The 23,754-nt window shown below is 44.0% G+C and overlaps 1 protein-coding gene across 1 annotated transcript; it reads right to left on the reverse strand.

Moving 5' to 3' along the window:
* Window positions 1-3,337: 3,337 nt before the first annotated feature.
* On the reverse strand, window positions 3,338-23,754 carry PAG1 (phosphoprotein membrane anchor with glycosphingolipid microdomains 1). The gene is made up of 6 exons (XM_008063926.2): window positions 23,565-23,754; window positions 21,658-21,709; window positions 16,602-16,698; window positions 13,413-14,023; window positions 8,156-8,215; window positions 3,338-3,934 (listed from the first exon to the last, which is right to left on the reverse strand). Exons 1-6 carry the CDS (start codon window positions 23,687-23,689, stop codon window positions 3,572-3,574), a joined length of 1,308 nt encoding a protein of 435 aa, XP_008062117.1. The 5' UTR covers window positions 23,690-23,754; the 3' UTR covers window positions 3,338-3,571.

Genomic DNA, 23,754 nt, shown 5'->3' on the forward strand with positions numbered 1-23,754 from the left:
TGTGTGTGTGTGTGTGTGTGTGTGTGTGTGTGTGTGTGTGTGTGTGTGTGTGTGTATAACCACATATGCACTATATACGTGTATGTACATATTTGTGTGTATCGATATATATAGTATATTACTGGTTAAGGTAAGTAAATACTAAAATTAGAAATAAAAATCAAGAGAAATTGATATAGTGACATACTGTGGTTAAATCTGAGTTCTCTGTGTTAACTACTTATTGTTAATTTAGCACTCAACTAGAATTAACTCTGGGATTTTGAGGACAGATAAATCAGTAATTAGTCTTTTTTCCACAAAGATTAGTGGTAGCTTCAAAAGCTTTAACAGACCTAATAATGTAATTTAGTTCAGGATAGAAAAAAATGTATGTAGTCAACATACTTGCAAAAATTACTTCTTCTAGAATTTAAGATTTCCTCAAATATTTCATATAAAACAGGTTACCCTTTCCTGATGACTATACTCCAGAAATATTAAAAGTAGCATAAAAAATGCTTCTAAACTTTAAAAAAGTCTGTATAAAAACAAAGATCCTACTTTTAATCAAGATGGATATAATTCTGATTTATAGGGCAAAACATATTCCTAAAATTTATTATCTTACAAAATTTCACAAATCTATGTTATTATAATTGGATGTCAAAGTTGAATTTTAAATATATAGTAAATTGTTTTCAATAACTACCTTTCCTACATTTAAACTCTGTAGCATTTAGCTCAAGATGAAACTTGAAAATAAGCCATAGGTTTTTGTCCAACTCAAAGATTCAAGCACAGATTTTGGACAAAGTGAATGTAATGAAATTTATTTTTTTAAAAAACCCCTGTGCTATAAAAGGTCAAAACAGTGGTGATGTGCCAGTAAATAAACTTCAGTAAAGCACCCAATGCTCTGAGAAACAGAGCTGTCTTTCTGAGGTTCACCCTGCTTTTGCCTCCCAGCCTTTAGGACTATGCTGTCATTTATTCTTTTCGAGTTTTGCTAGAGGGCGCTATAGTTCCTTTAAAAGTACACTTAAACTACTTCATATCACAGTGTATTCTACCACTGGTTCTCAAATTAAAAGAAATATTTCAGTGCATATTAATAGCTATATTGCATAGCCTGTATTTGAAAACTGGGGAAATTCCGATAATGAATTTCAAGATGACATGATTATTTATGATGAGCTTCTCTCTGCAGAAAGGATTTTACACTTTAGAGATCGTACCTAATTCCCTGGTGATAAGTGAGATATAAAATGCAATAAAAGTTTTGAGGTGTCAGGTGCTTAAAAGGATATCACTACAGTAAGCACAATGCTAGATGCGCCAGGTGATGTGGCTGTTACTATGCACTAAAGGAGTCCCGGGACGTGAGAGATTACTGAGTCAAAGTCATTACTGTAAAGCAGTGAAGTCACCAGGCAAAACAATGTTTATGAAGGATCTGAATTCAGAGAGGAACTGCCTTGGACTCGCTTGTTAAACTTCTTTCTAGTCCAAGGGTATTCTGTCATTATCTTCTAATCAATGATGATTCATGGACAGCTTCATGGGAGGGCCTAGGATGACTGAAAAATAATGACAATCAACTAGTTGTCCCCAACATTGCTCACTTCACAATGTCAGAAACGTAATGGAGAGCAGTCACAAAATGAAGTCATGAACATGGGGATGGAAAAACATGCCAGTGAGCCAGTCTCTATAATTTTCAAGAAGCTTCATCCACCCAATTGCATTCATTGTCATAAAGAGGGAAAATAGCAAGATTATTAAACCTGAAAAGTCACAGATGTCACAGTGGGATGGAATAATTGCTTTATTATTTTTTTTCTTTATCATTATAGAAGAAACTGCTTTTCCATAGCCCATAATCATAACAGCACTTCAACTAGGCTTCTTTGAAAATGAAAAGTGAACAAGTTTCCTAATGCTGGCCTTGTAAAAGCTAAAGAGATGATTAAATTCAAACCAGGCTGAGCTCTTCATCTGAGTTACCTCAGCCACTGATTTTTGTAAAATGAAGGGAAAAGATTCCAACAGGCAATTTGCATTGGCAAGCACTGGACTGTAGAATTCATCACTGTTATTAAAAAATATAATTAACTCTTAATAGAATTATGATATCACTATGAGGTTCATAATTCACAGCCACCTCCTGTCATATTTTGTTTTTCAATTTTTGTTATTTCAAATATTTCAATATTGCCCACCACAAGCCACTGAAAAGGATTATTTATGTCTATTTCATTTATTTTTCCATTGGTCTAGGTGATTTGGATCAGGAGCTCTAAGTACCATTTGAAAAGTTGAGTCTTTAAAAACCTTCAATGTTTTAAACACCTAGAAAAAAATAACAACTCCCTTATAATTATCTAGCTTATGTGCTTTATGATATCTTTTCAAAATGAGAGTATAAATCATTGTACATAAAATCAAAATAGTTAATATACATTTTTTTCTGGCACTTTTGAGAAATTAGGCATTAAACATAAAACATCTTATAAATTTATATAACAAAAATAAACGTTTACTTTAATCTTAGATAGATTACCATAGGGTAGCAGTTAACTTACGAGATGCCACACTGTTGGTGTGGGCAGCAGAGACCACTGGAAATACACATTCATGTCCACAGCCCTTTAGAGACGGATGCATGGCTGCTGTCCAAATATGTGTTCTGTGGCCCAACATAAAGATTAAGGCTCTCTGTTTTGAAAGAATGAGCTCTGGGCTTAAGCATAGAAGTACCATAATCATTGAGAATACTGAAGAGGCTCTGACGAGTTTTCAAACACTGGGGAAAAAAACGTTTTGACTAGAAAAATAAAATAAAGCATCTAAAACTGACTTCAAGTACTTTGGGGAGAGGCTGCTGACACAGTACCAAAATAAGAAGAAACAAAGACGGAAGGAGTCCCTTCAGGGGACTCAAGGGACGTCCCTCTCCAGTCCTGTTTACCTCCAGGGTTCAGATTCCCGGCTCCCGACTTGCAGCTCTTTGAAGAGGACTGGCAAGCTCCACGGTCACCAGCAACCACAGTTTGTCATCATCCTAAAAACCTCTACCTTGAAGGCAAAGGCCAAGACTTAGGGGAAGATTTCCTTGGAATAAACCATAGAAATCAGAAAACTTCAAGAGGAAAAAAGCCGTACATTTTTAAAGTCAATAGCTGACAGAGAAGAGGGAAGAGAGGAAGAAAAATCTGGCTCTTCCAAATGGCAGTATTTTAGGCCACGGGGTCCGTGGTCATCGGTGAGAGCAGTTCTTCCTTCTGGCTTGGCTCTCCTTGCTAGTGGGATGGGACTGCTGACAGCTAGGATCTTTTGTGGAGGGTAAGGGTGCAGAAGGGAGATGTGCTTGGGTGTGCCTGTCCCCCTGGCAGGCAGTTACACACTCAGGTGCAGCCAGGTCCGTACCTGTCTCAGAAATGGAAAAACTGGGAAAACAGTCATGGCATCTTCACTTGTCTTCAGTTGACTAAAGCAGCATGGAAAGCACAGATTTATGTCACTTCTTCTCTTCCACAGAAGAAACGTCCCCAGGTGAATCACAGGTCATCTGGAGTTATCTTCTGGGTTGCTAGAGCCTGGTGATATCTCTGCATTGCTGCAAGTCACTAATGCTCTCATAGTCATTCTCCTTTGGGACAAGGCCATGGGGGCCGTTGGTCCCCAGGGTGGCCTTTTCTTCCTCTCTGTTTAGTGTCTGTATTGCTTCATAATCGGGCTCTGGCTCCTCGCTGGGTCTTCGGGCTGGTGGAAGTGTACTGTTTGGAGTTTTTTCATAGTCTTTAACAGTAGCATAGAGATCATTACAGGAGGAGGGTGACCTCTGAGGGGTCCCTTGGATGGAGGTGTAGGTAGACTCTGGCGCTTGAAGCGACTGTCCTGATTTGTTCACTAACTGTCCAGGTTTATTCACTGATGAGTACATGGCTGAGATCTAGGAAACAAAGGAAGAGTTGAATAAACAAGCTTCCAGCGGTGACCTCCCTCTCCCCTCTTTTAGTGACAAGCTACATACTTAGCGCTCATAGGAATCTGTGTGTGTGTGTGTACTTTTAAGATTTGTGCTTTATTATGCATTCTAATTCTGGAATGCACTATAGAGAATAATTATGTACATGATCTTCAACTGTGCAAGCAGATAAGTCATATGCCCTTGATTCTGTGAAAACTGAGTTCTCAGGTCTGCTGAGGAGAGCAGGCAGGTCCAGAAGCCCCCGGGGCCTGACCACAACCTCATGGTTTATTTAATTTCTATATCAGAATGATATTTCACCTAAAAAAGGTCCCACTCCTTTTTTTAAAAAAAGGGGGGCAAAACATATATTAGACCAGTGATTCTCAAAATGTGGGTTTTGAACCAGCAGCAGGATCTGGGAATTCATCAGAAAGGCAAATTCTCAGGACCTAGCCCAGACCCACTGAATCAGAATCCTTGGGGTGTGGCCCGGCAAGCAGAGCTTCTGATGCCCACCAAATGCGTGAGGACCACTGAAGCAGGCTGTGCCATGCTTCCTCTAGCACAGCAGTCTCTAGAGCAGTTCCAGCTGGCAATACACATATATCTGTCAGGGTATGGTTTTCCATCATTTTTTGCCTTGGTTGCATGTTGCTGGTTAAATAGGTATTTACAGACTGGGCTTAGTTCTCTTCAGTGGGAAAATTCTTCGTTTTTTTTTTTTTTTTTAAGAAAGCAGGATTTATTGAGAGGACAGAAAAGCTCCCACAGTGGGAGGGGACCTAAGGGGGTTGCCAGGAAAATTCATTCTTAATTTGCAACCAGACAACTCAGAAACAAAGTCTGGTGACAACTTGTAGGATGTTCTTTCCTATAGCAAGAACAAGTGGTTTTCCAAGCACACTCTCACGTTCTCGCTGATAAATCCTATGCAACTTTTAATATCTGGTGGGGTTAATTCTTTGGTAACAATAGACTAAATGTACTGATGCAGAGATTTTTGGGGGAGTATTATTTTATTGCGAGAAATCAAGGTTGGAAAGAAGTAAAAATACCCTTCCTTACCTATACTTATTTTGACTGTAGTGACTGGTTTATTCCAATACCCAGGAAATAAAGAAACATGCTTCCTTACAGATGCTTGGCTTCCCAAGTGCCTAGAGACATCTTCCTGCTTTTGCTTTTCTCACACTATGGGTGAAGTTTTCAGCAGGCCTCAGGTGCTTCTTAAGACAGGTCTGCTACATGATAGCTGGTTATTTGCATGAGAATTTCTCACTACCCGCTAGTGGCTCAGTTTTGCTAGGCCTTGATTATCAATATGTCCAAGCCAAAAATGTGGACATATTGTAAAGGGGTAAACCATGGGTGACAGTGATGAGGGAACCTTGCATGCCAGTTTATTCCTCACTTTCAAGGGTAACATCAAGGAGGACAAATATACCTTGACCTTGATTGTAGCAATGAGAGTCAGCCCCTCACCTCGCTTTTGTGTCTCTCTTCAACTTTCTTCCCCACGGTCCCTGCCATTCAGGTCCCTCACTTTTTTAAGAGCAGTTTTTCTTCTTGGCTTTTGTACTTTTATTAATTATAGTCTCTTTCATTAACTTGCAATTTAATATTGACTCTGGAATGATCATAGTGTGTACAGGTCATTGTACATTTCCATTTTTATAAGAGTTTCTCAAGTCATCTAATATTCCTTTTGACCATTTGTTTTCTATGACTATTTTGTATACAGGTTTCTCTTCAAGTCTCCTTGCTATTTATCTTTTCAATTTTTCTTAGTATCTTTTATCTTTATTACTCAGTCTATACATTGCTGTTATATTTCCATAAGTTACTCTCTTCGTTTTTCTGATTTCTCTTTTTTCTATAATCAACTCTTTCCCCATCATTCTGCTAAATTGGAATAATAGTACTTAGAGCTCAGATCTCAGTTTCAGATTGGGCTGTCTAACACTGTAGAGGGAGGACCAAAAAACCAGAATTATTTTTTGGCTGGAGGGCCCCTTGTAGTATACCTGGAATTTATTCTACCAGATCAACTAGTCAACTGAACTTTTTATCTGGAAGTTTTGAAAAGGTTGTGTCACGATTTGCAAAAGAAACGTCCCAAGTTGTGGCCAACAGGTGATTGTTCTTCCACCATAACAATGCACCTGCCCATAACACGCTGCGTGTTCAGCAGTTTTTGGCCAAAAACGGCACGACCCCATGCCCCACCCTTCCTATTCACCTGATCTTGACCCAAGTGACTTTTTTTTGTTTGTTTCCCCAGAGGAAAAAAGTTCTCAAAGGGAAACATTTTGCTGATGTGGAAGAGGAGAAACGAAAAGCAGCAGAAGCACTAAAAGGCATCAAACTCGAGCTCAAAAGCCGTTTTGAGCCATGGAAAAGGCAACGTTGATAGGTATGTTGCATCAAATGGAGAACCCTTTGAAGGTAACTGAAGCTTAAACATGTAAGAAAAAATACACAATTAAAAAAATAAATTCTGATTTTTTCGTCTCCCCTCATACATATTACATAAATACACGCATAAATGATTTCCATATATACATATTTCCTAACTTTTCTTCCTAATATGAATGTTTGTATATCACAGTTCTTTATTTTATGTTAAAAATTAATCATACAGCCGGGCTCGGTGGCTCAGCCTGTAATCCCACGCCTTTGGGAGGCTGAGGTGAGTGGATTGCCTGAGCCCGCGGGTTCGAGACCTGCCTGGGCAGCGAGACCTCATCTCTACAATAAATCAAAAAATCAGCCAGGCATGGTAGCGCATGCCTGTAATTCCAGCTACTTGGAAGGCTGAGGCGGAAGGATCGCCGGAGCCCAGCAGGTCGAGGCTGCGGTGGCCGGGAGCGGCCACTGCACTCCAGTCTGGGTGACAGAGTGAGACTCCAACTCAAAAAAAAAAAAAATTAATCATACAACTAGGTCTTATTTTTAAAAACCACAGACAAATATAAGATGAGAAGTAAAGTGATTTCGAATTTTACATGGTCTCGATTTATTTTAAAGGATTAGTTTCCAGAACTACTATATATGTTACTTTCTTGGCCTAAATTCGATCACTCTGGCTACAGTGAAAAAAACAGAGTGGAAAGAGGCCAAGGAGCTGCAAGGAACTGGCAGTAGGGTCTGCCCCGGCCTAGTGCGGGGTGGCCACGGTGGGATGGAAGAAGGGGGTAACATTAAAGCAACAGTTTGGAGGTGCAGCTGACGGGACTTAGCAATTGACTGTGTCTGAGGGTAGTGAGGTGGCATCCAGATAAGCCCCAGGGTTTTTGGTTTGTGCGACCAGATGGACAGAGGGCAGGACCATTGCTGGGGGTAGGGGACACAGAGGGGGGTTGGGCAATCTTGCCCAAGGAAAGCACTTCTGCTTCTTGAACTACCTTCATATTTGAATATTTTATACTTTACTCAGAGTGTGATAGGAGGCAATGTACCTGTATATGGACATTGCTCTTGTACGAACAAGGTTTGCTACGCTAGGAATTCCAGACAGAAACTACATGCAGCCAGATCAGCTAAGTTGTTTACTTCTCTGTCTGAGTCTAGCTTGATATAACTACATGTACATACTGGCTTTTATAAATTTAGCACTTCACTGGAAGTCTAACCAGTGCATTTTAAGCCCTGGTACTTGGGACTATGCCCTTTCTTGCTGGCTGCTATGTCTGACCCAGCTCCGGCCTGGAATTGTATTTCCTGAAATTACCCGCTTTCTGCATTCGAAATTCCTCACTGAGCCTTCTCCTTCTGTCTCCCAGGTGGAATCAAATTCCCTATCCCCACCTGTTCTCATTTCCTGACTTTTCTAACCCTCAATCAATTTCCTTTTGATATTGCCTTCTTTACTGCTGATGAAATCTCCCACACTGGGATTTTTCTCCTCTCATTCTCATTATCTCTCCTCCCCTTTCTAGTTTTTCCTGATCCTCCTTTCTCTCTCAGTTTCCTTCCTTAGCTGACCTGATCATTCTGTCGTTCTCCGTGTCTCATATCCTGCAGGCCCCGTCTCTGAGCCATTATAAAGCCAACATCCCAAACCTTGATCTCCCAATGTAGGCTTTAGAGAGTATTTCAGCTCTTTCAGACAAAGGGTAACATTACAGTGCATTTTTCAAGGACAGAAGTCTATTCTTTATTCTAGGAACTTTCTGTTGTTTAAAAAGAAACAAAACCTACCTCTTCTTCTGTGAGCGTCGGGTCTTCTTCCCGAGACTTATATGACAGTGAACTAAATCTCTGTCAGAACAAACACACAAAAAGGAAAGCAGTTAGAAGGCAAGAACACAACCTTTTCTTTTGTATATGTTTCCTCATATCTGTCTAAAAATGTTCTCAAATGATCTCTATGAATCATAAAGAAATGATGTGAAACTTCTGAGAAAAGAATACCGTTCTCAGCAATCTAGTGCTAATGTTATACTTAGAGAAATTTCCTCTAATTCTGTATTTGAATCTGTAGGTACAAATAAGCCAAAATAATTATTTAGATTATTCTTTCAATTCCTAATTGTCACCTAAGGATTGATCATCCATGAAGGGTTGATAATAGAAAAACATGGTGCTTCTTTATCAAATGCCTGATTTGTATGGTTCTATAGTTTTAGGCACCATTGGGAAGATCCTTGAATCATCTGGAAACATGACCACAGCCTCTCCACCACCCAACACCTTGCAACCCCTTCCAGATCTGCACCGTCATCCAAGCTCACTCCCTCCGTAACCCAGTTCCAGCTCTCCTTCAATACTGTTGGGACCCACCCATCTTGCCAAGGTGTCCCCTTCTCCTCAATGTCCTTCCTTCCTGCTTTACCAAGCTTAAACTCCAAAGTTAACCATCATAAGCATTCTTCTTGGTCACTGGTGAACTTGACCCTCAAATGAGCCCTTGATGCTCCTCTGCATCTGACACAGTTTGATTGTCTGTCCCTGCCAAATCTCATGTTGAAATGTAATCTCTAAAGTTGGAGGTAGGGCTCAGTGGGAGATGACTAGATCATGAGGCTGGATTCCTGATGACCAGCTTGGTGCTCTACAGTTTACTTGAGACCGACAACACCTCCTCACTCTCTTGCTCCACTCTTGCCATGTGACACACCTGCTCCCTCTCTGCCTTCTGCCATGATTATGAGCTTCCTGGGGCCTCATCAGAAGCAGATGCCAGCACCATGCCAAATCATGAGCCAAAAATCCCTTTTTCTTTTCTTTTTTTATCAAGGTCTCACTCTGTCACCTAGGCTGGAGTGTGGTGGCACGATTATGGCTCATTGCAGCCTCGACCTCCTGGGCTCAAGCAAACCTCCTGCCTCAGCCTCCTGAGTAGTTGGGACTACAGATGCATGCCACTGTGTCCAACTAATTTTTAAAAATCTTTTGTAAAGAGAGGAGGGCTTGCCATATTGCCTAGGCTGGTCTAAATTCCTAGCTCAAGCATTTCTCCCACCTCAGCCTCCCAAAGTGCTGGGATTACAGGTGTGAGCCACCACATCCAGCCCTTTTTTCTTTATAAACTGCCCAGTCTCAGGTATATGTTTACAGCAATGCAAAATGGATGAATCCAGCCTCATCCAACACTTGCCTAGTATATCCAGTGCCTGCTCACCTTGCAGGCTACTTGGCATCTTTTCCTCTCTACTCCAATCTCCAACACTTCACCCATCCCCACTCTGAGCAGATGACCATGCAACCGAGTTCACTGAGAATACTGAAGGGATCAGAGATTCCTATGAACTCCTCCCTCTACCACCAGCCTCTGATTCATCCATGTTCCTTCCATCCTGTTGCCACAAATAACTTGCCAAGCTCCTTCCTCTCTCAGGCGATCCTTCCTGCTACACATCACATCCTGTCCCCACACCCCTATGCATGGATACAGCTCCAGCAATTCTCCCGGCACATCATTCCCACCTACCTGCAACATGCTGTGATTCCTCTCATTCTAAAACCAAATACAACCAACCCAGTCCCACTTCCAGTTCTGTTGTCTCACTTCTTTAGGGTAAAATCTCTTAAAAGTGCTGCCTATAAAGTCAATTTTTCTCTATTTGCTCTCTAAACCTGTTTCAGACAAATTTCTGTCTCCACCATTCCATGGAGACTGTTCTCAACAAGATCACCAGCACAGCTTATCTCCCCGACCTAATTGCTGCACTTGCCTCAGTGGCCGGTCACTCCTTCCCGCCTGGACACTTTCTTCCCTTGGCTTCTAGGACCCTGCCCTGTCCTGCTTAACTTTCCTATTTCCATCTCTTCTGCTGGTTCCTTTTCCAGATCGCTGCTCTCGGAACTCTTCTAGTCACTATGTATACTCACCTATTCTGGGATCTCATTTGACCTCATGGTTTTAAAAACACCATTTCTGCGGATGACTCCTACAAGTGCAAAATCTAGGCCCATCCTTTCCTTGTAACCCTGTTTATCTATCCAGTTACTCTCTGATTGCTCTATTTGGAGTCCAGTTCATATCTCAGACTAAAAACATCCAGCACTGAGTGCTCGATCTTTGCCTGAAAACCTGCTCTGCCGGCATCCTCTCCACTTCAGTTCATGGCAACTCCATCCTGCCTGTGGCTCAGGCCAACCTTGGAGTCATCATTGTCGCTTCTTTCTCTCTCTCCACACATGCTCCATCAGCAAATCTCTGGGCTCTAGCTGAGCCTCTCTCATCCCCTCCTGCCTCTGACCTGATCCAGGCTATCACCACCTCATATCTGGTTTATCAGAATGGCCATCCATTCGTCCTCCTTGCTTCCACCCTTCGTGTCTATTTCAAAATCAGAGTCAGAGGGATTCCCTCAAAACACATTCTTCTGCTCAGGGCTCGCTAGGGATCCTATGATCATTCAGACTATAAGCCAAGGTCATTCAGGATCCAGCCATGCTCTCTTTCTTCCCCACTACTGCCCTTCCTCTTCCCTCTCCAGCCATATCAGTCCTCTCCTCTTTCCTCAGGGGCTTCACTCTGGACAATCCCCAAGAAACGCTTAACTCACTCCGTCACCTCCTTTTTTTTTTGTGAGTCAGGGTCTCACTCTGTCTCCCAGGCTGGAGTGCAGTGGCATGGTCATAACAATCATGGCTCACGGCAACCACGATCTCCTGGCTCAGGTGATCCTTCTGCCTCAGCCTCCTGAGCAGCCAAGACTATAGTCATACACCACCATGCATGGGCAATTTTTTTTAGTTTTTGTAGAGACAAGGTCTCGCTATGTTGCCCAGGCTGGTCTTGATATCCTGGGTTCCTTGATATCCTGTCTGCCTTGGCCTCCCAAAGTGCTGGGATTACAGGTGTGAGCCACCATGCCCAGCAGCCCCTCACCTCCTTAACTCTGCTTTAATGCTGCCTTCACAAGCTAGGCAGACCCTGACCACCCTATCCATAATTGTACTCCCCACCCCTATTTTCTCAGTCCCTCTTACTTTTTTTTTTCTATAAACTTTAAACGTTATACCTATTTCTTCTTATAAAACTATAAACTCCTATAGGGCAGGGATTTTGTTCACTTATGTATTTTGTTCACTGGTGTATTCCCAGCACCAGTGTGGCACATAGTAGGTGCTCATTAAAATCTTGGTGCTGAATGAGTGAATGGATGAATACTACACATTTCAAATTCTCAACTCACTTAAAATTAGAATAGTGTGGAGAGGGGACCCAAACAAATCTGGAATTTATTTATAAAAACTTGTGTTTTTATTCTTAAATGCTTAAATTTCAGTCACCTTCAAAGTATTCTTTGTTTGATCCAATACACCTATTGAGATGCTTTTTCCACGGCTCAATATGGTTTTTGAACTTGTCAATTTTGATACTGTTTAGTGTTTTTGCTGGTTTTTGTATCACCTCTTCCAGATTAGGAAAACTTTTCCCTCTGAGGACTTATTTCAATGGGAAAATGAAAAAAAAAGGTAGCTCGGGGTGAGATCGGGTGAACAGGGAGGGTGGGGCATGGGAGTCATGCTGTTTTTGGCCAAAAACTGCTGAACACTCAGTGGAGTGCGGACAGGTGCAGTCGTAAATCGTCCATTATGAAATGGGCAGATGCATTGAATCGCCCAAAAAAAAAAAAAAAAATGCATTGAAGATGAACACAGCCTCTCACAACAACACTAGTTGGGGCACTGAGGCTGATGGGATCCTAAAACACTTACCTAGCAGGGGAAGCCTGCACTATGAGAGGCTGCCAAAAGATAATTCTGTTTTTTTGGGGGGTCTCCCTCTTACATAAAGATGATAGATTACTATTTTTAAAATCATATTATAGAAAGATAATTTGGTTTCCAGATAGTATTTCCAGTTTTTAATGAGAAATCTGGAGAAGTGCTTACTAGAAATGGTTAGACAACAGCGCCTCTTATCTTTCAAATGCTTGTAAGTAAAAAACTCTAATAGGTTTAGGCAGCACAAACTTTACATGGGTTTTATTGTCTTTGGCTATTTGAAGGGAAAAATATTAGACTGTGCTTTTGCATTTTACGAACGTGTTCAAAACTCTTCTACTGTTGCTCTCATCAGCTGATTTCATGGATAACATGAAAAGTTGAAATGCATTCAGAAAACAGCACAGAGAATGACTTTCTTGGTCTACTCTATATAACCAGAGATCACCTCTGATCATGAACTCTAGAAGTTTTTTAAGGCTACTAGTGACTGACTAATCCCCTACTTGGTCTTCCTATCAAAACATGAATAGAAGAGAATTCTATTTTTCTTTCTGTGTAGAGAAAAGAAATTAAGTATCAGTTGCCTGAAGAAACGGGCCTAGTTAATTCTCAAGGAGATTTTGACAATTGAAGATGAAAAATTCACTGTGGCCCAGACATTAAGTTGTCAGACGCATATACTGTGAGTTGCTAGTACATTTTGGAGCTTTGTTGAATATCTCAATTTAAGAGTTATAGGTGATCACTTAGGAATTGTCACAAAATAAGATCTCTGATTTATATGGAAGTCTATGTAATCAGATAGAACCAGGGGCACCTGAGCGCTGATTCCTGCGCAGCTTGTTGCTGTGCTTTGATTTCAGAGATTCTGGGAGAGTAAAGGTCACCATGCTGCTTAGACAGCAACGAGCACACGAGGTAAAATGTGTGGGCAAAGAGTCTAATCTCTCTGTTTAGTTCTCAGTCTTTGAAGCAAAGCAAATAATACTTGGCCCTGATTAGCCAGGATGCAATAATGGAAAAATATCCAAGTAAGGTGCCGAGAGAGAAATATTTGATAAACACAAGTTTTCAGTGTTTTCTTTCCCCAGTATTTTACTACTTGGAGGGTGAAAAAGGTCAGATGCAGCTTACACTAAAACAGCTTTCATTATTCCACAAACTTGTTAGTACCTGTATATATTTTCCAGAACAACGTGCAAGAGAAAACCCCAGGACTAGCTAGACTCCCACCCATGACCAAAGCCCATGAAACAAAAATGCCAGCGCCCACCTTGTTGGGTTCACTGGTCCTCTCTGCGATTCTTTCTTCTCCTGCCTCTCTCCCTTCCTCCTCCTGAAGGTTTTCATTCTCATCCAGAAGTTTAACAGGGACAGGTGGCGGGGCCTCTTCTTCTGCCTCGTTTCCTGGAGAAGTTCCAAGAATACTCTCTGCATTAACACTTTGGCGACACTTTTTGTTTCTGTCCACGGAGGCATATTCGGCAAACTCTGCTTTGCCCTCAGTCTGGAGACCTGGAAGCTCTTTCAAGGCAGAAGCAGACTTGGACTTGCCACTGTGGCCTTTATCCAGGTGTCCAGGGGCCGTCGCTTCCTTAATTTCTTTCACAGTTTCATACAAGCAGTCCTCCACCATATTTTCTTGGGAGGAGCTATCCTTGAGCACTTCATACGGCCCTTCCATCCCCAGCCCCTGGTCCCCATCCACACTGCTCGCCGTGAGCATGGTGTCCACTGCGCTCTCAGGAGGGATTCTGGGCAGCTCTCGACTCTGATGACATTTTGGCTTCCCTGTGCTGTCCTGAGAGTCCAACAGATCTGAAGCTGAGGTCTGGACTTCCTCATAATGTTGCATGCAGGTCAGAGTACTATCTTCTGAAAGAACTAAAGCAGAATAAAAAGCAGAGAAAGACAAGTGTTTAATCACTACAGTGAATCATAATGTAGTTAGATTAAATCAAGATGCTTGATTTTAATATCATGTTCAGCTGCAAATAATAGATATTATGACTGTCACTTGATATTTTATTCCTTTTTTTTCTTTTGAATCAGGGTCTCATTCTGTCACCCAGGCTAGTGAGCAGTGGCATGATCATGGCTCACTGCAGTCTTGAATTCCTGGGCTCAGGTGATCCTTCTGCCTCAGCCTCCCGAGTAGCTGGGACTACAGGCGTGCACCACCATGCTTGGCTAATTTTATTTTTTTGTCTCGATGTTGCCCAGGCTGGTCTTGGATTCCTGGGCTCAAGCAATCCTCCTGCCTTGGCCTCCCAAAGTGCTGGGATTACAGGCGTGAGCTACCACACCTGGCCGATATCTTACTTCAATCAGAGTTTAAACTAAAGCCATGCATGATATTTTCCCCATTACAAGATTTAACAAATTATCTTGACCATAATGTGGCTCACAGTTACCTTCCTTACTTATCGTTATTCCTGATGAGACTTTTGTAGGTAGAATGTCCACAGTGACGAGAGAATGAAAGTGAGACTCAGTTGGCCACACTAGGAAGCTGGACACCAGAAAGGGGGCGTGTGTGGGGGCCATTCTCTCCCTGGACTCCCTGGCCCCTGCCTGTGTGGAGGAATTACTGGTAGCCACTTCCTTGTGCAGGGCACTTGGCTTGGCATGCCTAACTGAAACAACAGGGCAAACATGTATGTACCCTAAGCCAGTATCACAAAGGGACTGGCACCCCATGTCTATCTTTCACCTCACTGCATCCTCCCAAATTCCTACCTCAAATTAGAAAATGTGAAATTCTTGGACTGCTACAGAAATGTCATTGTAGGAAGCCATTCAGCCTTTCCATTAGCAAGTGTGTTTTAAGAGCCTATTATATGCCAGGCTGGGGACATATCCAACAACAAAACAGAGACTTGTGCACTGAGGGTGCTTATATGACAGTGAGCAAGTTAAGTCTGTGTCTGACTTGGGTGGGGATTAGAAATATTATCTCTAGAGGTAAGCGAAAAAATGATAATGAATTGCCAAACCCTTCAGAATGTACAACACCCACCTGTGTTCTTAATGCCTATTATCACTGAGGCGGTGAACTTTTGTCCTTTGGCTCTAGCCGTTTAGGTCATGGTGTTTGAAGACTCAGGTGTCAATACTGATCACCCCACAGGTTCTTTCTCAGTAAATGGGGGTAACCGGACAGCCGCCTCCCTTAGATGAAAGTGCACTGTGAACCCTAAAGCATGAAGCAAATGTAGCTGCTACTTTCGTCAGCAAGAACACACCATGTATGAAGCAGACATTACTCAGAGTGGCTCTGAGGGTGTGCCCAGGATTCAGATTGCCTAGTTCAAGTCACAGAGCCTCAGCTGTTAGTACCTGTATATATTTTCCAGAACAAGAGAGGATTAGTAACCTCTCTGTGACAGGCAGAATGGCCCCCAAAAGATGTCCACGTCCTAAGCCCTGGATTCTGTGAATGTGTCATGCTATACAACAAAGGGAGGGATTGAGGTTACAGGTGGAATTAAGTCTGCTAATGAGCTGACTTTGAGGTCGGAGGAGTGCCTGAATTATCCAGGAGAGCCCAGAGTAATGACAAGGGTCCTTATAAGTGAGGAGGGAGGCAGGATGTTGGTCAGAGAGGGATGAGAAGAAGGAAGGAGAGGCCACGGACCAAGGAATGCAGGTGGCCTCTAGAAGCTGAAAAAGAAAAGGAAATAGATTCTTCCTGAGAGCCTCCGGGGAGAAACACAGCTCTATGGACACTCTAATTTTAGCCTAGTGAGACCCATTTCAGACTTCTGACGTCCAGAATTGCATGTCCATAATTTTTTTTTTTTTTTGAGTTGGAGTCTCACTCTTTCGCCCAGACTGGTATGCAGTGGCCGCTCCCGGCCACTGCAGCCTTGACCTTCTGGGCTCCGGCGATCCTTCCACCTCAGCCTTACGAGTAGCTGGAGTTACAGGCATGCGCTACCATGCCCGGCTGATTTTTTGATTTATTGTAGAGATGAGGGCTCACCAAGTTGCCCAGGCAGGTCTTGAACCTGCGGGCTCAGGCAATCCACTCAATCTCGGCCTCCCAAAGGCACGGGATTACAGGCTGAGCCACCGAGCCCGGCAATTTTGTTGTTTTAAGGCACCAAGTTTGTGGTAATTTTGTTACAGCAGCAATGTGCCTCAGTTTCCTCACCTTTAAATTATAGATAGTAATAACACCTGTCTTGCAGGGTAGTAATAATATTACTATTAATAACAGTAAATGAGGTAGAGTGAATGAGTTAGCACACAAACAAATCTTAGAGCAATGCCTGCCGCACCGAAGCCAATTGCTAAATAGTAGATGCTTATTCATTCAAATGGGAAGTTTTGCTAAAACTGATACCACCAAAAGTGAGAAAGAAGACATTTCCTAGTTATTGGGCTCCATATTTTAAAACCTGGTACTTTCGTGGGTGATGAGGACTGTGTGGAAAGCAGGCATTGGTGCAGAACTTACTGTCCCCATTGGTGAGGACTCCATTCTGCTCGCTGCTGGCAGGAGCGTCTGTTGCCAGGCTTGTAACCGAGCGGCTGAACATCTCCTTGTCTGAAGGCTGCAAAAACAAATGCAAACATTGCTGAGGATATAGGTTCAAGGGCGGAAGGCTAGCTGTGGCTCTTTCCAAATATTAAAACAGAAAACAGAATCCACTACAGGAGGCATCCTTTGTTGACAGGGGATACATTCCAAAACCTCCAGTGAATGCTGGAAACTGCAGGTAGCACTGAACCCTATAAATACTGTCTTCCTTCAATACAATATAATACAAAACCCCCTGAAATTTACTCAGAAAAATTTGTGCATTTATTCTTACATGTTAAAACTTTAGTCACCTTCAAAGTACTTTCTGTTTGATGCAATACACGCAATGAGATGCTTTTTTCCACTGTTCAAGACAGTTTTTGAACTCGTCGATTTGGATGCCTTTTAGTGCTTCTGCTGTTTGTTTCACCTCTTTCACATTGGCAGAACGTTTCCCTTTGAGAACTTTTTCATCCAGGGAAACAAAATCTCTTGGGGCAAGACTGGGCAAATAGGGAGCGTGGGGCATGGGGGCTGTGCCATTTTTGTGTCATAAACTGCTGAACGCTCAGAGTGGTGTGGGCAGGTACGTTGTCATGGTGGAAGGACCAGTCACCTGTTTCCCACAACTCGGGACATTTCTTCTGCAAATTGTGACACAGCCTTCTTGAAACTTTCAGATAAAACTTTGGTTGACCATTTGACCCAGAGGAACAAATTCCAAGTGTATTACAAAGGACCCGCCCTCCAAAAGATAATTCCAGTTTTTTGGGGGTCTACCCTTGTGCACAGACCTATGATAACGTTTAATGGATAAATTAGGCCTAGTAAGAGATTAACAATAATTACTACTAATACGATAGGACCATTGTAATACTCTACTGCAAGAAAAGTTATGTGACTGTGCGTGTGGACACTCGCTCACGCTCTCTCAAAATCTTTTTTTGTACTGTACTCACCTGTTTTCGGACCATGATTGACTGTGGTAAGTGAAACTGTAGAAACCGCGGACAAAGGGAGACTGCTGTTTTTACATTTAAATTAAGTAAAATAGGATATAATTATACTGAGTTCCTCAGTTGACTAGTCACATTTCAAGTGCCCAATAGGCACATGTGGCCAGTGGGTACCACAGCCAACAGCACAGAAACAGAACGCTTCTAGCATTGTGGAAAATTCTATTAGATGGTGCTGTCCCAGAATTTTAGAGGCACTGGGAATCTTCCAAGGCTGTCTGCGAACTTCCACCTGGCGCTTTACTAATGGGCTCCACGTAGGCCATGAGGTATCAGTCCCCTCAACTCAGGGCAAGAAAGGTACCAGAAGTCCCAGCGCTGGTCAAAATGGACTCCAACAGGGAGCAGTCTTGTCCTTGTAACACAGACACTGCAAGATGTTGTTCTTAAAGATGTGCCATGTCATAAAAAACATGGAAAAGCATTTCCCTTTGTCATTCAAAAAAAATACACGTAAATCTGGTCAAGGAGAGATAATGCCTTTTATTTCTAAAATGATTTTAGAACCAGCCAAGTCTCTGGCTTCTAGGTATACAAAACCAACCATATGCTAAAAAGTAGCATATCTTTTTTTTTTTTTGAGACAAGGTCTTGCTCTGTCACCCAGGCTGGAGTGCAGTGGTACAATCATAGCTTACTACAGCCCCAAACTCCTGGGCTCAAATGGTCCTCCCACCTCAGCCTCCCAAGTAGCTGGGACTCCAGCTGCATGCCACCATGCCCAGCTAATTTTTTTTAGAGATGGGGTCTTGCTATGTTGCCCTGGCCAATTCTGTGTCAAAAACTGCTGAACATTCAGCATGGTGTGGACAGGTGCGTTGTCAAGTCGGAAGAACCCGTCACGTATTTGCCACCACTCAGGACATTTATTCTGCAAACTCCTGACCTTAAATGGTTCTCCTGCCTTAGCTTCCTGAGAAGCTGGGATTATAGGCATGAGCCACCACACCCGGCTCTGCAAACTTTTCTTATTCTCACAAATACACTTAGGACACTTGGAGGGAAGAAGGGCATTGACAGATGGTTTTCTGCTGGGCTAGAGGGAACAATAGGCCAGGCTGAGCTATAGTTAAGAGTAGTCAGAAAGCAGGTTAATAGTTCATGTATTTTCTTGAATACTCAGCTGGTCCCAGATGGAAGCCTGAATCACTGCAAAACCGATTTGCTCCCCATCCTCTTTATAGCCTGCATGACCCAAGAGGCTACCTCACGCTGCAAGATTCCACAGGAAATGTTCTGATGTAAAGAGCACAGGAACCTTGGCTAGTTGACCCCACAGATCCTCCAACTCCCGACCAGGAACCAAGTCATAACAGACAGCAAACAGCTCACGCTCTGCCACGATTCACGTGTTTACTGGAAGTCCGCTGTGTCACTTCAGGGCAGTCCCACATCTGAGGAGCCCACAGTGGGATGGCTCACGGTGTCAGGTTGCCAGGGGCTTGAGAGTCAGGTGCTAATGTCCCAGAAATGATGCTAGAAGTGGGCAGGAATGGGGGTGGGGGTGGAGCTCCCAGGGGGACCCATAACAGTATCATCTATCACGGCTGAAGTGACCATCATCTGGAATCTAACCACCCATCTGAGTCTTAGCTTCTATGAAATGGAGAATCTGCAAGCTGTACGAGACCTAGGAGCGGAAGAGCTCTTACTGGGTGTGTGTGTGTGTGTGTGCATGGCACCAGCACCCGTGTGAGCCTGAGTACTTACATGTGCCTGTGTTCTCTCAAAGCACATGTAAGTGTGAGTGCGGTGGTAATTCACTATATGCCGAATGAGGAAGGAAGCGTGCAGAGCCAGCTTTTTCCTTCTACCCACCTGCCACGCCGTTGCTATCCCACCCAGGGCTGCTGCTGACCTTGGGGAGAACAGCAGAAACCCACCGTCTAGAGCAGCGGCACTCACACTGGAGCATGTGTAAGAAGCAACCTTTTGCGGGGCCCCACCCGCAGGAGAATTCTCACTTCTAGCCAGCTCCCAGGTGATGCTACCACTGCCAGTGGTCGCGATTACAGCTGAGGCCCTTGGCTGTGGAAGGAAGGAAGCATGGAGGTGGGAGCCTCCCCACCCAGCTGGCACCTGGGGAGCAGAGGGGTGAGGACAGGCAGGGGCCCGGATCCTGTGGGTGGGAGAAGCGACAGCAGAGGACTCTCCCTGCCACCCGTCCCTCTTCCTCTTCTGATGAGGCCGCCACAGCAGCAATCCCTGGGACAGAGCAGAGGCACTGGGAGCAGAGGAGAAATGGAGTCAACATGGACAATCAGAGATGGGAACGGAGGGGGGGGGGGGGGGAGAAAAGGGCAAACGGAGGAGTGGTGCTGAAGGCCTGGAGCATATGGGTGGAGGAGGTGGGTGTGTGCATGCAGAGAGGAGGGAGAGGAAAGCCCAGGGAGGGGGAGTCCTGTCAACTGCCTGCCCGCTTGGGCTAAAAGGGCGCTGTGAATTGATAGGCCAGGCAGATGCCTCGTAGATGAACTCTGTTTTTTTGTTTTTTTTGAGTTAGGGTCTCCCTCCGTCACCCAGGCCGGAGTGCAGTGGTATGCTCATGGCCACCCCAGCTTTGACCCTCTGGGATCCGGTGATCCTTCCACCTCAGCCTTCCACGTAGCTGGAACTACAGGTGTGTGCTACCAAGCCCAGCTAATTTTTGATTTATTGTAGAGACAAGGTTTTGCCAAGTTGCCCGGGCTGGTCTCGAACCCACGGGCTCAGGCAATCCACTCGCCTCAGCCTCCCAAAGTGCTGGGATTATAGACTGAGCCACCGAGCCCGGCCCACGGGTGAACTTTGAATGTGTCTGCCGGCTGCGTATTTTGCACCGGACCTCATGTTATGTACCTGACTCATCCACACCTCCTTGTCTGCACCCTCTTTCCCCAGCCAGGTTTTGCTTGACCTTGAAAAATTACATCCTGAACAGAAAGCATCTTCTGTTTCAGTACTGACATGGGGTCCAGGAAAGCCTCTGAACTCAGCCCTGTGGATATGAGGCTGGACCCATCCCAGGTTGCTGGAATTGCTCTGTCATTTAAGTGTGACCCTGAGCCAGAGAGGACAAGGCAGAACAGGGACACTTCCAGGCTGTTCACCAAGATGGAATCCCAGCACCTACCTGAAGATACTTAGGACCCTGTAAGATGCTGAGGGCCAGGGAAACCCTAGCAGGGTCAGGCTATGCCTCGTGTGTTGTGAGTCCCAGGTTCCATTAGCTTTACGACCAGCTGTTATATCCAAATCCTAACCCCCAGTACCTCAGAATGTGACCTTATTTGGAACTAGGATCATTGAAGATGAAACTAGTTAGGGTGAAGACACACTAGAGTGGGCCTTAGTTCAATATGTCTGATGTGTTTATAAAAAGCAGAAACTTGGACACAGCTGGCCATGCACAGAGGAAAGATGATGGGAAAGACAGAGAACACCCTAGAAAGATGAAGGCAAAGACTGGGGTGATGTACTACAAACCAAAGAATACCAAAGACTGCCATGAACTGCCAAGAGCTGGGAGAGGCCTGGAATGCACCCATCCTCAGAGCCCTCAGAGAAACCAACCCTACTGACACATTGATTGTTGGGCTTCTTGGACTGAAAGACAGATTTATTGTTTAAGCCACCCCATGTGTGTTTCTCTGTTATGACAGTTCCAGCAAATTCATACACCAGCTGGAACTGGGCAGAGGCAAAAAAGAAACATCCCTGCAGTTGGATGGAGCCATCTAAGGATCAATCTGGCATCCACTGCAGAAGTTCTCCTGATAAACCTGGCTAACTGCACAGGCCTCTAGCCACAGTGACGCTAAGCCTACAGAAAGGACGTACCCCAGGCAGCCACGGCTAACTTCTGCTCAGTGCCACTCAGGTCATAAGCACATGGGAACTAGATAAGTGGCTGATGTCTTAAGTTACATGTGCACACACACGCATGCACACATGGGCGCACACACGTACGCCCGGGCATGCACACATGGGCTCACCACATTCATCAGGTTCTCATGATCCCCGCTGTGCTGTCTCGGCTTCTTTTCCCTGAAATGGAAAAGAAAATATTGTTGTAATGTCAAATGTGCCCCCTAGAAGCAAACACACGAACCACCCTTTCCTATCCAAATCCTGACCAACATTTAAAGCTCTTGTTTTAAGAACCACGTTTATTTTGTCAAGAGAGAAAAAAACCAGAGAGTTACTTGATTGCCCATTGGCAGGGGCTAGGGGTAAGAGGAGGTCAGGGCACAGCAAGGGACTGTCCACCTCTTCCGGGCACCCCTTTTTCCAGGAACAAAAATACAAGTTCACAAAAAGTGGACTGAGGCAGGATCCTGAGTAGAAACTGTTTGCACCTAGAATAATGGAATGAGTTACACCATTTTTTTTTTCTTTAGAAAATCCAGACAATTATCTCATCTCACTTAGAGTCTTTGCAAAGTCACACACCGCAGTGGGTTGGAGAAAATAAAGAAAATACAAATTTTGGCATTCCGGGAAGGGTACATGCTCTCAGAATGAGTCATATGTACTTCCAGTCTATGGAAAAGTCTGTCAAGTAAAAATAGAAATTGTTTTTACTCAGGACAGTCTAAAGAAAGCCATCAGTTGTAGAGAAAACCCACGGACCATTGACATACTGTACAAAGCAATAGTGACATCTAGTGGTAGCATGAAAACTGCAGACACAAGCCCACCCCATCCAAGGAGAGCCCGTGCATTGCTTCCTTGGTTTCTTCATTTTCTGGCCAGACTCCAACCCGGCCTGGGTTCAAACTGGGCAGGGATCAGAGGCTACCTGGGGTCAGAGAGTCTGGCTTTTCTCCTCCTGACAGATTTTGGGAAGGAACCCATCTCAGACTTTTAAGTGACACTCTTGGCGTTTCTTCCGAGGTTGAGGAAGAGTTTGGGGCCAGGGCTGGCTAACAGCTAGTCTGCACTGGCCCCAGAAACATCCATCCCACAGGAGGGCTGTGAGCTTTGTAATATTTCCTGACTGTCTTGAAAAAATCACTCCTGATTAGAAAGAACTTACTTCTCTCTGAGCAAAGATCTCTTTTGGGGGGCTACTGACAGGAAAGAGACAGAAGTATAATTCTAAAAAAAGCCACGGGTGATTATTTCCCATTATAGCCTGTCTCTCCCCTAGGAAAATGGATCTGGTTCTTAGGAAATGGTAGCTCTACATTTCAAATCTTTCATTGTAAATGAGTCCCCCAAAACATGTAATAGCAAAAACTCTCAGTTAACTTGCAGGTGATGGTAAAAAATGCACACCACACTTAGGTTTCAAAATGTCCACAGGTGGAAAGAGACAGAATACATTTTGACAAGGGTGTGCTCAGAAGAACAGCAAGAATTTCATTCTGGGAAGCTTAAACTACAAGGGCTTTGCAGTAGCTGTCCAGCAATGTCAAACGTAGATTTTCAATCAACTAATATATTAAAGAGTGAACTTCTGCAGCAGCGAGAAGTAAGTGAATCATTAATATATGTATTTCTGTGAGGGGCTGTGTAGGGGGAATTCCATTCACAACTGCTTTGGATATAAAAACTCTTCTGGGTACAGGGAATACATTTTATTTTTTATATTTTAGTCAGAGTCTCACTCTGTTGCCCACGCTGGAGTGCAGAGGCACACCTGTTGGACTCAGGCGATGTTTTTGCCTCAGCCTTCCAAGTAGCTGGAACTACAGGTGCATGCCACCATGCCTGGCTTTTTTTGATTTATTGTAGAGACGAGGTCTTGCCAAGTTGCCAGGCTGGACTCGAACCTGTGGGCTCAGGTAATCCTCTCCCCTTGGTCTCCCAAAGGGCTGGGATTATAGGTGTGAGCCACCACCCGTGGGCTGGAACAGTCTATCTTTAAAGGTTCCCGTAGATACGCTCTGACCCTTACCTGTCGCAACTAGAACACAGGAAGATGAGGAAGGTGACGAGGAAGAATATGGCGACAGCTGCCAGGCTCCCCCACAGGACGATCTGCATTTGTCCGTCACCCAGCACGCTCCCCGTGGGTCCCATGGCGGGAGCAGGAACTAGCACAAGCTGAGAGGGTAAGTCAGGCCTTCGAAGGTGGCGACATGGGG

The sequence above is a fragment of the Carlito syrichta genome, unplaced genomic scaffold (genome assembly GCF_000164805.1).
Source record: "Carlito syrichta isolate Samal-C Ts95f unplaced genomic scaffold, Tarsius_syrichta-2.0.1 Scaffold99904, whole genome shotgun sequence".
Classification (NCBI taxonomy): Eukaryota; Metazoa; Chordata; class Mammalia; order Primates; family Tarsiidae; genus Carlito; species Carlito syrichta.

Excerpts from the sequence above, each read along its gene's own strand:
- PAG1 (XM_008063926.2), bottom strand. The coding sequence starts at position 23,689 with ATGGGACCCACGGGGAGCGTGCTGGGTGACGGACAAATGCAGATCGTC. Across the intron at positions 16,699-21,657 it reads ATGAGAACCTGATGAATGTG|CCTTCAGACAAGGAGATGTT; the intron begins GTGAGCCCATGT and ends TTGTTTTTGCAG. Across the intron at positions 14,024-16,601 it reads AGTCCTCACCAATGGGGACA|TTCTTTCAGAAGATAGTACT; the intron begins GTAAGTTCTGCA and ends ATTCTGCTTTAG.